We start from the raw sequence: 16,907 nt of genomic DNA on the forward strand, positions 1-16,907 counted from the left end.
AGGACAAAAATATAAATATTTATTGAATAAATTTGACATGATATCCCAAGCATTGCCCTATGCTTGTAACGTTCTTAGAAAATATTTTTACCAGGTCTGTAATATTCTAGTAGACGGATGTACTGTGATTGGTCACTCATCTTTTGTTGGACTTTAAAATGTTGTAAATTATGTATTTTTGTTTATTTGTTCTTTAGAAATTCTTAATTAGGCAATCTCAGCAGTTTAGGCAATCTCAGCAGTTGGGCAGGTTCTTTTTGTCAGTGTACATATTTCCTGAGATATTTCTAAATGGATCCTTTTTTGTATAAGGTCTTTCTGTCTCCTAGTACTTCCCCAAGGTTGTGCCTGCAGTTAGGTGGTTGGCTTAATTGTTTGTGTCTCCAGTAGCCTGTGGGCTTCCCTGATAGCTCAATTGGTAAAGAATCCGCCTGCAATGCAGGAGACCCTGGTTTGATTCCTGGGTCAGGAAGATCCACTGGAGAAGGGATAGGCTACCTACTCCAGTATTCTTGGGCTTCCCTTGTGGCTCAACTGGTAAAAAGTCTGCCTGCAATGCGGGAGACTGGGTTTGGTTCCTGGGTTGGGAAGATCTCCTGGAGAAGGGAAAGGCTACGAACTCCAATATTCTGGCCTGGAGAATTCCATGGACTGTACAGTGCTTGGGGTTGCAAAGAGCTGGACACGACTGAGTGACTTTCACACACCACCAAGACTGTAAGCTTCCAGAGGATCAAGGCTTGTCTTCCTTTGCCTTTGTATCTCCGTTACTCAGCACAGTGCCAGGAATGTAATAAACATTCAATAAAATACTTGTTGATGCTTATTGTGATTCTGAAAAGTGATGAGACTGGTTTTCATGTGATGGTTTTGGAATTTTTCTTACAGCTTTTTCAGTCTTACCTTGCATAAGTGACACACATAAGAATGGAAATGAATACAGGAGTCTAAATTTAAGACAGGAATGTTTTTCCTTAAATTTACTTGGATACACAGTGTTATAGATCACTAGTGGCAAAGAGGAGAAGGCAATGGCACCCCACTCCAGTACTCTTGCCTGGAAAATCCCATGGACGAAGGAGCCTGGTAGGCTGCAGTCCATGCTAAGGGTCGGACATGACTGAGCGACTTCACTTTCACTTTTCACTTTCATGCATTAGAGAAGGACATGGCAACCCACTCCAGCGTTCTTGCCTGGAGAATCCCAGGGACAGGGGAGCCTGGTGGGCTGCCGTCTATGGGGTTGCACGGAGTTGGACACGACTGAAGTGACTTAGCAGCAGCAGCAGTGGCAAAGAGGGGGGCCCACAACTTGCAGACAAAAGAAAGATAGTTTATTGCTTTACAAACTGGTTCATTGTAGCTCTGATTTCTTTTCCTTCTTCCACTTCCATTTTCCAACTGTTCTTCCTCCTTTCCAGAAGTTAGCATCAGGATCACAGTGTTGAGATTAAGTCTTGCCACCTTCAGATTGAACTTGTTGCTTTTTAAGGATTTTGAGGGTAGGATAGAAGGTAAATTTTTATTTTATTATTTATTCATTCATTTACTTTTTAGCCATGCTGCACAGCATGTGGGGTCTTAGTTCCCTGCCCAAGGATCGAACCCACACCCACTTCAGTGGAAGCTCAAAGTCTTAACCACTGGACTGCCAGGGAAATCCTTTTTTTTAAAAATTTAAATTCATGAAGTTTGGCTTTATTTATTCTTTATAGACTCCTCTACATAGATTGATTTGACATAATTTATCAGTATATTTTTATCAAGAATATGTTATTCCAGGAAGCTAAGGCTAAGCCATGGAAACAGATAGGAGTAAATCAATAAAAGTCACACATTTTGAGGTTTCATGTGGAGAAAATAGAAAGATATACATGAATATAAGAGAAATATAGCCCTGGAAGTTTGGGAAAAGGGAACATGGGGAGAGAGCAAAACCTTGAGTGACTGGAATTTAGCCACAGTTTTCTTGCTGTTTATATGGATTATTAGCTACTTTTTGAAATGATAATTAGGTACAATTATTATGAGGCACAGAGGATCTTCAGTGTCTTTATTCCTCAAATTTTGATGCATTCCACCTTGAGAGGGACAAAAAGGACATTTTATTGAAGGAAAACCTCTCTTAGAGAATCAGTAACCTGTGTAATATAATTTCCAGGAAGACAACATTCCTTATTTTTAAATGTAAAGTTTTCTTCCCTGAGTAAGCCCACCAGAGGCTTCAAATTTTGCAGTGGAACTCATAGGCAGTGTGTCTATATGTACATTTTATGTGTATGTATATAAAATATTCTTATGTGTAAATACCTATATATGAATATATGCATGTGTGTTTATATGTCTGTATATGTATTATGTGCAGGGCTACCTGGTCACTTAGGGAATGGGGTAGAAATTTTAAATATTTGATTGTTGAATTCTAAGACAGAGCTATATCAGGTTGTCCTGACTTTACTGATAGAAAGTTGTATAATTATAGTTTCTTTGGTAGTTGGATAAAACTCTCACAGTTGCTCTATCCCTGGCCTCTTGTGAGCACATAAGTAAATATTTGATGGTTCTTTTCTAGTACAGCATAGATGCTTAAAATATTAATTGTGGTCAACCAGTTGTGTGGTTATTGGTATTCTTCTGTAAGAACAGTAACTCACAGCACAGCTCTTTATTTTAAACATTCTGTGTTACTTTGTCCCTGATAATGTAAAGGGGAGCTGATTTCTTGTGTGTGTGTGTGTGTGTGTGTGTGTGTGTTGCTCAGTCATCTCTGACTCTCTGCGTCCCAGTAGATTGTAGCCCACCAGGCTCCTCTGTCCATGGAATTCTCCAGGCAAGAATACTGGAGTGGGTTGCCATTGGACATAACTTGGAATCACAAAAAAGTTTATTCATCTCTGGGGGCATTCTCAAATAAGTAACTTATGTTCTATTTACATTCTTGGGACTTCAGGGATGTAGGTTAGGAGACCACCCTTCCTGACTTTCTTATTTTACAGTAAGAGGCTTCCATATTCTGAAACATGAGATCAGAATGGGTGGAGGAGAGGAAGGTGCTGAGAGGCCAGGTTGGAAGGAGGCAGCAAGCAGTGCAGGTAGCACTAGGATGATATCGGGAAGGGGGTCACCCTTGTTGCCATCCCAGCATCACGCCTCACTATTTCAAATCAGGAGTGTGGGGATTGCTTACTACTCTCCCTGCAAAAGAATGGTTTTCGACCTTAGCTGGGCATAACAATCAACTGTGAAATTTTTAAAAGTCTACATACCAGGCCTGACATTTAAATGTGATTCTCTAGCAGTGGAACCTAGATATCAATATTAAAAAAGCTTCCCAAGAGGTTCCAATGTGCATCCAAGGTGAAGATGCCTGCAAAGCTCAAATAAGCTGCAGATTCTCTCATTTAGTAGTGAATGTACATAGAGCCTCAGCTTTGTACCAGATTCTTATTAGTTGCTAGAAATAGAAAAATAAATAAGATATGGTTGACAAAGGAATACAATCTAGTCGAGGAGATAGAAATAATAACAAATAATGTAATAGAAAGCATGAAGTGAAAAAGAGAAAACTGTTAGTCACTCAGTTGTGTCCAACTCTTTGCAACCCCTTGGACTGTAGTCTACTAGGCTCCTCTGTCATTGGAATTCTCCAGGCAAGAATATTGGAGTGGGTTGTTGTTGTACTGCTGTTCAGTCGCTCAGCCATGTCCTACTCTTTGAGACCCCACGGACTGCAGCACACCAGGCTTCTCTGTCCTTCACTATCTCCTGGAATTTGCTCAAACTCAGGTCCATTGAGTCAGTGATGTTATCTAACCATCCATCCATGCTGCCCGCTTCTTTGCCTTCAATCTTTCCCAGCGTCAGGGTCTTTTCCAATGAATCGGCTCTTTGCAGTGCAGTTCAGTTCAGTTGCTCAGTCTTGTCCAGCTCTTTGCAACCCCGTGAACTGCAGCACGCCAGGCTTCCCTGTCCATCACCAACTCCTGGAGCCTACTTAAACTCATTGCATCAGTCCGTTGCATCAGTGATGCCATTCAACCATCTCATCCTCTGTCGTCCCCTTCTCCTGCCTCCAATCTTTCCCAGCATCAGGGTCTTTTCCAATGAGTTGGTTCTTCGCATCAGGTGGCCAAAGTATTGGAGTTTCAGCTTCAGCATCAGTCCTTCCCAATGAATATTCAGGGTTGATTTCCTTTAGGATTGACTTGTTTGGTCTCCTCCCTGTCCAGGGGACTCTCAAGAGACTTTTCCAGCACCACAATTTGAAGGCATCCGTTCTTTGGTACTCAGCCTTTTTTATGGTCCAACTCTCACATCTGTACATGACTACTGGAAAAACCATAGCTTTGACTATATGGACCTTTGTTGGCAAAGTGATGTCTCTGCTTTTTAATATCCTGTCTAGGTTTGCTATAGCTTTTCTTCCAAGAAGTAAACATCTTTTAATTTCCTGGCTGTAGTGACTGTGCACATTGATTTTGGAACCCAAGAGAATAGATTGTCACTATTTCCATTTTTTCCTCATCTATTTGCCATAAAGTGATGGAACTGATGCTATGAGCTTAATTTTTTGAAAATGTTGAGTTTTAAGCCAGCTTTTTCACTCTTCCTTTTCACCCTCATCAAGAAGCTCTTTAGTTCCTGCCATTAGAGTGATATCATCTGCTTATGATTTTGAATTATTGGAGTGTGTGGCCATTCCCTTCTCCAGGGGATCTTCCCAACCCGGGAATCGAACCTTGGTTTCCCGCATTGCAGGCAGATTCTTTACCATCTGAGCCACCAGCTGAGCCCATAATACAGGGCATATAACATATTAAAATAGAGGTGTTTAGAGTGTTAATGGAAATACAGGTAGAAGAAGCAAATTAACTTTGCCTGAGGTTGAGGATATGGGTTAAAGTGGGAATGAAATGAGAAACGGTCAGGTTTTCGTAGAGAAAGTGATGAATTAAGCGTTTATCAGATAGAAAAAGAGAAAAGAGGAAGTTAAAGAAAAAAAGATTTTAAACATGCAAAGATGGGAAGAGATTGAATAAATGTTCAGGGATTGGTTGGAAAGCAAGATGCCTTTGAGGTATTTGTAGGTTTTGCAGCTGGCAAATCAGAGTCAGGTGATGAGGTGCCTTATAAACCACAGTCAGGAATATGGATGCTATCTTGCATGCTGTGATGTCGAAGGGTCAAATATATACAGGGACTATGTAGATCATCTGAAGAATGAAGCTGGTCAGGTGGAAAGAAGTTGATAGTGTTGGAGGCTTTAGTAATCTTGATAGCATGGAACTTGTTTGAAGGCATTTAAGTAGAAATTTTTAAAAATGTTTATTTAGGTTGAGCTAGGTCTTCATTGTGGCATGCATGTGGATTCTAGTTCCCTCACCAGGGACTGAACCTGAGCCCTTTGCATTGGGAGCACGGAGTCTTACCCACTAGACCACCAGGGAAGTCCCAAGAAATGTATTCTAAAGTTTAATTTAAGCTTAAAATAAGGGAACACTATTTAGGTCAAATCTGTCAAATTCAACTTTCAAGTGCCAGTTTGTTGTACCTTCAGTATAAGAGCCCTATTAGAATAGTAAAAAAAAAAAAAAAAAAAAATAAGTAAGACTTTTGTACCAATTCTAAAGTAGTATTGCAGAAGTATAATTAAAAGTTGAGGTTGGGCTGGAGATGTGGAGATAAGAACATAGTGGAAAGATCACTGTAGTAATCTTGGATAAGTGTTCCAGCAAGCCACCAATGCCTTCAAACAGGGTGGCTTAACTGTTTGGTTACTCAGTCCCTTTACTGTTAAGCTGCCAGCATTGATCCATACCCTCTGCCCAGCTCTGTTTATCATGTTGCTATATGTACCCCACCACCCATCTCCATGTCTTTGTCTGTTCTGTTTCTCTCTGTGTTAAACATGGTTTTGTTTCTCCGTTGGTTCATATCCTTAGATGAACACTGATGTTTCATGGAAACTTTCTTCTGTTTCATCTGTAACTTAGAATTTCTGCATCTGGCTGCTGCTCCCAGCATCTCAGGTTGGAAAGACCTATATTTCAGTCTTGTTTCTGCCAGAGCTTTTGATGAGTTTTTTTTAACTTTTCCAGAATATGGTTGTGGCGGTTTAGTTGCACAGTCATGTCCAACTCTTTGCTACCCCATGGACTGTAGCTCACCAGGCTTCTCTGTCCATGGGATTTCTCAGGCAAGCATACTAGAGTGGGTTGCCATTTCCTTCTCTGAGGGATCTTCCCAACGATGAAACCCACATCTCCTGCATTGTAGGCAGTCTTTTGCATTGCAGGCAGGTTCTTTACCATTGTGCCACTAGGGAAAAACCCAGTGTACCCTGGGCTTCTTGCCAGAATGTACTTGCCTATTTTTCAGTACTGTATTATATTCTTGAAGATAGTTGAGATGATTGATTATAAAATGATTTTGAAAATCATTAAGCATTGTTCATAAGATACAGATATGCAAGAGTAGTGTAAACCACAGATTTAAATTATTTTGGAAATATTATTTTTATGCTTATTTTCTCTAAAGTGATAATGTGTTGGAAATATAGTTTTAGATGAGAGATATATATGTGCTTTTTTTAAAAATAGTCTAAGTATTTTATTTTACTTGGTTTGTCCCAATGAATTTACTTGGTAAAGTATTTTTAGAAAAACATGTGGATGAAATATTAGTCATTTAAATTAGATCATGTCTATATTGTGCATCTACCATATTTGAATAATTTATAGAGCTTTATTGTTAGTGTAACCACTCCATGTAATCTAAAGCAGGTGACATTTTTGTTCTTTTAAAGGTGCTAAAACTAAATTTTATTGACTTAAGATAAATTTTACTTAATCTTTCCTGTTTGGCAGGCAACCAGATAAACTGGTGGTAGTTTGGACAAGAAGAAGCCGAAGGAAGTCTTCCAAGGTTTGTCTGTTTTCTAAATTTCTTACCCAAATGTTGAATGTAACTTTTGATCTAATTATTAAGCTGGCCCCAGTGAAGAATATTTTTAAATATTTTTTGATATTTTGGGTTATTCTTATAATCTGCTTTACTAAAATGATTGATTAGGTACTGTATGTAATCTTGGTATTATAGTTCTAAACAGGAGCCAGATACCTGAGTTTTGATTTTGGATTTGGTGGTCTTAAATAACATAATAGTTATTTAACATCTCTGTGCTAGAATATCATGAACTAATGAGTAAATAAAGATCACTTAAAAATTATATCTAGAATTACTTTATTCAGCTTCTAAGAAGATGGAGTTAGGGCACACATAATTAATGATGAGTTATCTGAGTCCATTTGCTAGGTTACAGAAGAGAAGGGGTTGGGTTTTTCAGAAGTTTTAATCTTTTGTTCTTATGGCTTTGTGGGGGAGTGGAGCAGAATTTTTAAATGTTCAATAACAATTTTAGATATTTTTAAAATTCCAGTCTACAGACAAGTAAGATTGAGCATGTGTTTATAGGCACACAATAATTACAAGCATGTTTATTGACTGTTGGTTTCTATGTAAGTAGATTTATGTAAAGAAAAAATTCATTTATTTTACCTGAAATTAAATTTTAATTAAATTTCAGAATTAAAAAATTTGTGAATACTGGTAGTTAAGTTTTTTTCTTTGCTGAGTATTATTCTATCATGTGAATATATTGCAGTTTGATTATACATCTGTTGATGAAAGTATGGCTTGTTTCTAGTGAGTATTCTGAATATTCACTATTCTGACTAAATTTCTTTTAAACATTACTGTAAAAGTATTTCGGAGAAGGCGATGGCACCCCACTCCAGTACTCTTGCCTGGAATATCCCATGGATGGAGGAGCCCGGTGGGCTGCAGTCCATGGGGTCCTGAAGAGTTGGGCTCAACTGAGCGACTTCACTTTCACTTTTCACTTTCATGCATTGGAGAAGGAAATGGCAACCCACTCCAGTGTTCTTGCCTGGAGAATCCCAGGGACGGGGGAGCCTCATGGGCTGCCGTCTATGGGGTTGCACAGAGTTGGACACAACTGAAGTGACTCAGCAGCAGCAGCAGCAGTACAAGTATTTTGGGGGACAAACATTTTCTCTTCCACAAATAACTAGGACTAGAATCACTGGGCAATAGGATAGGTACAGTTTTAACTTTCAGCGTACCCCCCCAGCAATTGAGGAAAGGTCCAGTTGCTTCACCTAATGAATAGCATCTTCTCCAAAGCATACATATGTAGTTTGGATACAGGGTATTTTGGATCTGTAATATTTTCTTATCTATTTACGCATGAGAAAGGATTCTGAAAATAGACTTACGGTCTTCTATCAGTTTTTCTGAGTGGGTCTTAAGGTTTTATGGAAAGGAACAATATTAGGTCATCCAGTAAGTATGATAGTGGAACCTGACTATAACTATAAACATTAGACCCTAAATGTTTTTAGCTGTCAACAAAAAGTGATTTCCCTCTTGTAGTAACTAGATACTAATTGTTTTCTTAAAACATTATGAAACATAATGAAATGCTTTAGATTAAAAGTCAATTCAGAATATTCATAGTTGAAATTAAGTATACTTTTAATTTAATTGCATTTTTAAAGTCAGATAACTTTTAGGTCCAGATTCTTTTTTACATCATATTAAATTTTGATCAAATCTAAATGGTGAAATGCAAACATATGAGGTACAGGTTGATTTTTCTCAGAATACAATATTTTCCAGAAGGAACTATTTCTTTTTTTTTTTTTTTAATTAAACTTATTTATTTTAATTAGAGGCTAATTACTTTACAATATTGTATTGGTTTATTGGACTTATTTTCCAGTTGTGATGCTCCTAATATTTCAGATCCCTTCTGGATATTTTAGAATCATTGTATGTTTCCCTTGAAACATTATATATGTACTTTTGAAAAGTTATGAGAACTCACAATGTATTAAGCATATTATTGTTGTTATTTAGTCACTCTAGTGATGTCCAGCTCTTTGAGACCCCATGGACTGTAGCCCCACAGGTTCCTCTGTCCATGGGATTTCCCAGGCACGAGTACTAAAGTGGTTTGCCATTTCCTTCTCCAGGGGATCTTCCTGACCCAGGGATCAAACTCGAGTCTCCTGCATTGCAGGTGGATTCTTTACCATTGAGCCATCAGGGAAGCCCATATGCTATAATAAGCTTACAGGATTCCCTGATGGCTCAGTGGTAAAGAATCTGCCTGAAATTTACATAATATACATTCATGTATGTGTGAAATGCTGTTTTTATACATTGTATACAACAGCTGAATAAGGATGTAAAAAGCAGTTCCAGAAGCTATAAAAGAAATGATTATGATATTATGTGAAAATTAAACAAATTACTTTTTAGAAAAACTTTGAGGAGCTTGAGATCCATGGCATTTTGGAATTCTTAAAAAAAAAAAAAAAAAAAAAAGCTAGCTTGTCCCTAGCTATTGTTTTTTAAAATTAACTATCAGTTATATTAAATCCAAAGAGTAGAACCATTGTTTTCATTTGAAACACTCTTCTGTTTCTGACATTTTTCCTTTGAAATACACATTAAAAAAAAGTGAAGTCGCTCAGTCGTGTCCGGCTCTTTGCGACCCCATGGGCAGTAGCCTGTACCAGGCTCCTCCATCCATGGGATTTTCTAGGCAAGAGTAGTGGAGTGGGTTGCCATTTCCTTCTCCAGGGAATCTTCCCGACCCAGGGATCGAACCCAGGTCTCCCGCATTGTAGACAGACACTTTACCATCTGAGCCACCATGGAAGTCCTGAAATACACATTATTTGCTGCTAAGTCCCATTGAAATCACTTACAGGGAAAATAGATCTCTACAACCATTGGGCAGAAAATAGTCTGGTTTTTACTTTTAGGTTTGTTTCTGGAAAGAGTTTAAACTACACAGTAATTCATTCTCTTTGGTCTTGTGTATAGCTTAATATTTATCTTGCCTGTTTCTGAATATATCTACCTTTTAAAAATTATTTTATTGAAGTATGGTTGGTTATCTACCTTTTTTATATTGGTGGATTGAAACTTATAACTGATACCCAGATAACAGATTAGACAGAAAAATGATAAGGCACATTGCCTTATTTGATATAAAGTTTAGTTCTCAGTGTTTTGCTCACTTTCTTTGGATACATGTCTATTTTTGTAATTAAATATAAAAGAACCCATTGCAGAATCATTTTTTATTGAGAGAATAATTACAAAATAATTACCATGGGTAATTATCACAATAGGCAGTTTTCCTACCTCTTATCTTCAAGTCATGGCATTTATAGCAAAGATATTTTTGGGCAGCAGTTGAATTGTATATGCTTAAATAAATTATTTTTCAGTATAGTGTTGGACAAAGGAAGCAGGAAAATTGTAATAGACAAGAAAAGTTATGGCAGAGTAGTCTGTTGCCTTAAACCTAGTTTTCAAACTAGGAATTTAAAGTCACAGAGATGGGAGAATTCCAAAGGGAAAGAAGAGCTTGAAAGTCCTCACCAGCTTTTGGATGGCATTATCACTTCTACTTCCTTGCTATAAGCTGTATTTTTGTTGTTGTTGTTTTAAACTTTTTATTTTGTATTGAAGTATGGCTGATTAACAACATTATGATAGTTTCAAGTGGACAGCAAAGGGACTTAGTCATACGTATACATGTATCCATTCTCTCCCAAACTCCCTTCCCATCAAGACTGCCATGGAACACTGAACAGAGTTCCCTGTGCTATATATATTAAGTCCTTGTTGGCTATGCATTTTTAATATAGCAGTGTGCACCTGTATAGCCTTTAACAATATGCTGTGGTATCATGAAGGGATGGGTGTAGTGGTGGCTCTTTGACTAAGACCATGATGTGGGCAGCTCTAAGACAGCTTTACATGTGACATCCTAAACGTATGCGTAGATGAAGTTTTATAAATTGAAAATCATCAATTTAAAAACTAAATGATAGTTATATTTATTCAGTGAAAAATTTCAGAAGTAACAAGTGAATATTTAGTTCCATATTAGGTTTTTTAGTTACATATCTGTATTTAGTTCCATATTAGGTTTAGGTCTTTTACATAAGGTATGATATGAAATAATTTGAAAATAAGACATCTTATAGAGTCGGTACTCAAAATTGATAAATGTTACCTTTTCCCTAGGTCTGCCTTTGCTAAAGGATCTCTGATATGATTAAAAGGTGAAGCAATTTATATGAGTGGAAGTGAATATGGCTTCATCCTTTCTACCATTAACTGTACTAGGATGATGGCAAATAATGAAATAGCCTGCCTTTCTGGACTATATTAAGGAGCTAAATAGCTGTATGTGTTTTATACTGAATTATTTTCTAGGGAAATCTTTTCTATTACTCTGATCAAAAACTGATCAGGATTCCTGTAGTGCTGATGATTGCCAACATGAGGTACTTTTTAAAAATAAAGTTCCTAAGAACCTAAAGTACTGTCTCCATGGATCTGTACAATTAGGTGTTTAGTACCACAGCTGTTTTTAGTTGCCTGTGTTAGACTTTTCATTCTTTTTCTAATACATAATAATTAGCTGACATTATGAAGCTGACATTATCAGATACTAAGCTGGACTAATTGATATTGTTACTGTGTCTTAACATAGCTAGTTTGTATAGTCACTACAAAGACCATCAGAAAGCCAGAGCTGACTTAGGTGGACCTTTTCTCTCACTGGGGAGAGTTGCTGGATAGAAAGGCGGCATACCAGCAACTTGGGAACTAGCACCCTTCTATCTCTTTTTATTTAAAAAAAAGAAAAAAGATTTTAGTTTGTTAAGCAGATAGTAGTTTTGTTTGTTCAGCAGTCTAATTACCATTTCCTGATCCTAGACTGAGAATTGAAAGAGATCATTTAGAGGACCAGCATTAGGTAATTACTTAATATCACTGTCTTCTAATTCTACCCAGTTGTTTGTTGGTCTCCACATTCCCTGCTTCTCACACTTTTGATCTCTTTCTCATGCATATAAATGTTAAGACCTTAGGGATTGAAGACTATTTTCTTGACTACTGTGTGAATCAGAAATAGAGCTGGCTGTAATGTTGGTTGGGTGAAGAACCCTGAACTTGAAAATCATGGAGCTGGTTCTCCTACAGATTGTTATTATGGGTTCAGGCAAGCCATTTACTCTTTATTGCTTCAGTTTCATTATCTGTACCTGATTAGATTTCCTAAGGATATTTTCAGGTCTAAAATTCTTTGATGGTACTTTTTAAAATTCAGAATTGTTCAAGTACTATCTTTTCTATTGTCGCTAATAAGAAAAATTCAATTATTATAGTCTTTTTCAATGTATGGGGAGACTATGAAAATATAATTATGGGAAGTTTGAAGAGACTAGAGAAATAGCTTGATCTGTTGTTAGAGTACATGAGAATTACAGTTGTCACAAATCTTCAGAATTAAGTATGTAGACTATATAGAGAGGAGTTCTAATTAGAGATTATCTAAGATGGCAGCAATTTACTTTTCAAAATTCAGATTGTTTACTCTGTGGGGTTGTTTTCTAGGACTGTCAACAGGCATAGAAATAAGGCAGGGGAATAGAAGAATCTCTGGAGACGTTTTTTAATCAACAAAACTCCGTTCTTTACCACTGGCTGTGGTGTGCTAAGTCTCTATTTTTTATTAAGTATAGTTGACTTACAATATTCTGCTGGTGTTTTAACCAACAAGGTATGATAAGATTTACATGGACATACGTTTCTGTGATCTTGATCACTTCTCAGTTCCACTTCCTGGATTCAAATCCAGTTTCTGCCACTTGCTTGCTGTGTGGTCTTGGTCAAGTCTGTGTCTCAGTGTCCTCAGATATCCTCTCAGGTGTGTTAAACCTGCTCCCTGACATGCGTCTGCACTCAAGTACTCTAACTTCTTTTCTATTATTACTGAAGAATGATCTGTGCTCCCAGCACAAGCCAGTCTGTCTCCTTTCATACTGTTAAAGACATGACTCTAGCAATTATTTCTCTTCTGCATCATTAAAATTTCCCTTTCAACTGAGTGTTTCCCATCACCCTAAAAATATTTCTGTCTTAAAAAATTCTGGCCTGACAATATTTCTCAGACTAGCACTAACCTATTTCTCTCTTTCTCTTTCAGCAAAATAGCCCAGAGAAGTTGAATGTGCTTGCTAGCTTCAGTGTCTATCTTCCTATTCTTTCTTGAACCCATGCTGATCCAGTCAGGTGTTTACCTACCCTCACCACTCCACTGAAACAGCTCTTGTGAAGTCAGTAATGGCTTTGGCTTTGTTAAATCCAGGGATCATTTTCCAGACCTCATCCTCTTGACCTGTTACCAAGATTTGGCACAGATAATTGTTCATGTCTCCTTAAAATATTTTCTCCACTAGACTTTCAGAATAACCACTTGCCTCTGGTTTTCCTTCTATTTACTGACCTTTCTTTACTGATTCCTCCACATTTCCTGGACCTGTTATTGTTGTGCTCCAAAGTTCAGTTCTTGAACCTTTATTTTCTCCCTCTCTCTCTGTTTCCCTTCCTCCCTCCTGTCACTCCCTTGGGATTACATCCACCCTTAAGCTTTAAGTATCACCTGTATGCTGATGATTCCCAAATTTATAACTCCAGGCAGGTATATCCAGCTGCCTAGTTAAACAGCTACACTTGAATATCTAATAGACACCTTAGATTTAATGTGTATAAAATCACGTTTCTAATCTGATTTTCCAAACCTGATCCTTCTGCAGTTTTATCTGTTAATAGCAATTCCTATTTTGTACTTGCTCAAGGGCAAAAGCCATACAGTCATCCTTGGCTACTTTCTTTCATACAGTCAGACAGAAAATCTTATTGATTCTGTCTTAAAAATAAAAAAAATAAATAAAAATAAATCTGATCATTTCATACCACTTTTATACCACCCTAAGCCAATTCACCGTCAACTCTCCTTGGGATTATTGCATAGCTTCTTTATTGTCTCCGTTTCCTCTCTTACACCTGGTTGTTGTTGTTCAGTCACTCAGTCATGTCCAGCTGTTTGCGACCCCATGGACTGCAGCACACCAGGCTCCCCTGTCCTTCACTGTTTCTCCTGGAGTTTGCTCAAACATCTGGAGTCTATTCTGAATAGATTTGCTAGAGCTAAAAAAATGCAACTTGGATCATCATTCTTCTGTTAAAATCCTCCAGTGGCTTCTCATCTCTCTCAAATTACAAGCCAGAATCTTTGGATGGCCTGCTCGAACCTTGTATGACTGGACCCTCCATGATTTCCCTAGTCTTGTCTTCTGCTGCTCTTCTCTTTAACGACTCTGCCCCAGTCACACTGGCCTTGTTGTTATCTGACTGCTTCAGCACCTTTCCAGTTGCTGGTCCATCTCCCTAGAAAACTCTTCCCATGTTTAAATGATCTGATTCGCCTCCTGTGGTCTGTTCTTGTCACCTTCTCAAGGCTACTTTTCTCTGATTTGTTGTTGTTAAATTGCTCAAGCTGTGTCCAACTCTTTGCAATCCCATGGACTGCAGCATGCTAGGCTTCTGTGTACTTCATTGTCTCCTGGAGTTTGCTCAGAGTCATGGAGTTGATGATGCCATCCAATATCTCATCCTCTGTCAACCCCTTCTCTTTCTGCTCTCAATCTTTCTTAGCATTGAGGTCTTTTCCAGTTAGTTGGCTATTCGCATCAGGTGGCCAAAGTATTAGAGCTTCAGTTTCAGCATCAGTCCTTCCAATAAGTATTCAGGGTTGATTTCCTTTAAGATTGACTAGTTTGATCTCCTTGCTGTCCAAGGGACTCTCAAGAGTATTCTCCAGCACCACAGTTTGAAGGCATCAATTCTTCGGCGCTCAGCCTTTTTTTATTGTCCAGCTCTCATATCCGTACATGACTACTGGAAAAACCATGAAGACGAAGAAGTGAAGTCGCTCAGTCGTGTCCAACTCTTTGCGACCCCATGGACTGTAGCCTACCAGGCTTCTCTGTCCATGGGATTTTCCAGACAAAAGTACTGGAGTGGATTGCCATTTCCCTCTCCAGGGGATCTTCCCACCCCAGGGATTGAACCTGGGTCTCCCGCATTGTAGACAGACGCTTTACGCTTTGACTAAATGGACCTTTGTAGGCAAAGTAATGTCTCTGCTTTTTAAAACACTGTCTAGGTTTGTCATTGCTTTTCTTTCAAGCAACAAGTGTGTTTTAATTTCATGGCTTCAGTCACTGTCCACAGTTATTTTGGAGTCCAAGAAAATAAAGTTTGTCACTATTTCTATTGTTTCCCCACCTGTTTGAATTTGCCTTTAAGTTCTGAGATCACAAAATAATTTTTAAAATATTTCTCCTGAGAAGATTTTTCTTAAATTTGAAATAGCTTTTGAAAATATGATGCTCTCATTTTTCTATTTTCATGTGTGTGTGTGTAGGAGAGGGTAAATGTTTGTTTACAGATAGTAATCTGTAGCTTACATGTGATATAACTGTCATGAGTAAGTGTTAGTTGCTCAGTTTTGTCCAACTATTTGCAACCCTGTGTACTGTAGCCCACCAGGCTCCTCTATCCATGGAATTCTCCAGGCAAGAATACTAGAGTAGGTGGCTATTTCCTCCTCTAGGAGATCTTGCTGACCAAGGGATTGAACCCAGGTCTCCTGCACTGCAGGCAGATTCTTTATCGTCTGAGCCACCAACTGTCATGGTCCAAGTTTGATGCTTGAAAAGTTCTATTTGACTAATCATTTTTGTTTTAGGGAAATAGATCTAATGGATAGTTAAATAGGGTCAATGTATCTTTGCAAATTATTAATATTGCATTTTCTGTACTTCAAGTTGAAGACATTTTGTTTTTTTTGGTAGGCTCATAGCTGGCAGCCTGGAATAAAAAATCCTTACCGTGGTGTTGTTGTATGGCCTGTTCCTGAAAACATTGAAATCACTGTGACACTTTTTAAGGTAAGTTCCATTTTTATAGGTTATAGGATTTACTGTGCAGTCATTGTTATAAATGATGGAATATTTCAGTATTCACTGTTCGACACACTTGAGTCCTTAATGAGCAGTAAGAACCTTAATATGCATTATTTTTAGAGATGTAGCAATTTATAACAATACAAGGTATTTCATGGTGTATAAAGTCCAAATAATATGAGAGTCTTTTTGAACTTATTCCAGTTAAAATCAACTGGAACATTTCTTTTATTGCTTCCTACATTCTACCCACAGGAAAATTTAAAGTGCTTTTTCTGTGGAACCCTGAGGTTTGTGGAATTCTTGTCCTGGAGTCTCATTTTATTAGCCTTGTTTGACTAAAAACTAGATGTGTTTTAAAATTGATATATGGTATTTTATTAAAGTTAATATAGGAAGGTAAATTTAAAATGGATTTTTGATAAATATTTTATTGATATTGATAGCTTATAAATACTATAGCTTAAAATAAAAATTCTGGTAATAAACTGAAAGTCCAGATCCAAAAAACATAGCTGTTCGTATATCTTACTTTTTTATATATGTTTTTTCTTGAATGTCTTCTCTATTTCTTAACGTTCTAAATAGTCCTCACACATATGAAAACTAAGCACTAGAATAATTACTTTCCCAACCAATTTCTTACCTACTCAAAAAAAAAAAAAAAATGATGGGGACAAATATGTCTCAGCTTCAGCCTTCTTAGAAGTGGTGCATAGGAAACAAATGCTTTATTTCTTCTTTGAATCATTCCAATCATGTTGACTTTACTTTTGCAAAAGGATAGAATGAAGGAGGACATTTAGTTGAGCATAATTTAGTAACATAAACTTGTGACAATCCACTAAATACTATAAGATATGACATCTAAGTAGAACAAATTTATATGGCTTCAAGTGTGAAATCACTGTGTAAAAAGGTACTTTTGATTTTGTATTTCAGTATATTAATTGATGTGCTCTGGAACTACTGAAGAGATCA

General features: G+C 37.4%; 1 protein-coding gene across 15 annotated transcripts in view; it reads left to right on the top strand.

Annotated features, from left to right (window-relative positions):
* Positions 1 to 16,907, top strand: part of EHBP1 (EH domain binding protein 1) — a 566,468-nt gene that overhangs the window by 261,861 nt on the left and 287,700 nt on the right. For all 15 annotated transcript variants that reach the window (XM_070798096.1, XM_070798098.1, XM_070798095.1 and 12 more), the window contains 2 exons: positions 6,867 to 6,924; positions 15,816 to 15,911. In XM_070798096.1, coding sequence (XP_070654197.1) covers positions 6,867 to 6,924; positions 15,816 to 15,911 — 154 coding nt within the window. The remainder of the gene's footprint in view (positions 1 to 6,866; positions 6,925 to 15,815; positions 15,912 to 16,907) is intronic.

The sequence above is a fragment of the Bos indicus genome, chromosome 11 (genome assembly GCF_029378745.1).
Source record: "Bos indicus isolate NIAB-ARS_2022 breed Sahiwal x Tharparkar chromosome 11, NIAB-ARS_B.indTharparkar_mat_pri_1.0, whole genome shotgun sequence".
Lineage (NCBI taxonomy): Eukaryota > Metazoa > Chordata > Mammalia > Artiodactyla > Bovidae > Bos > Bos indicus.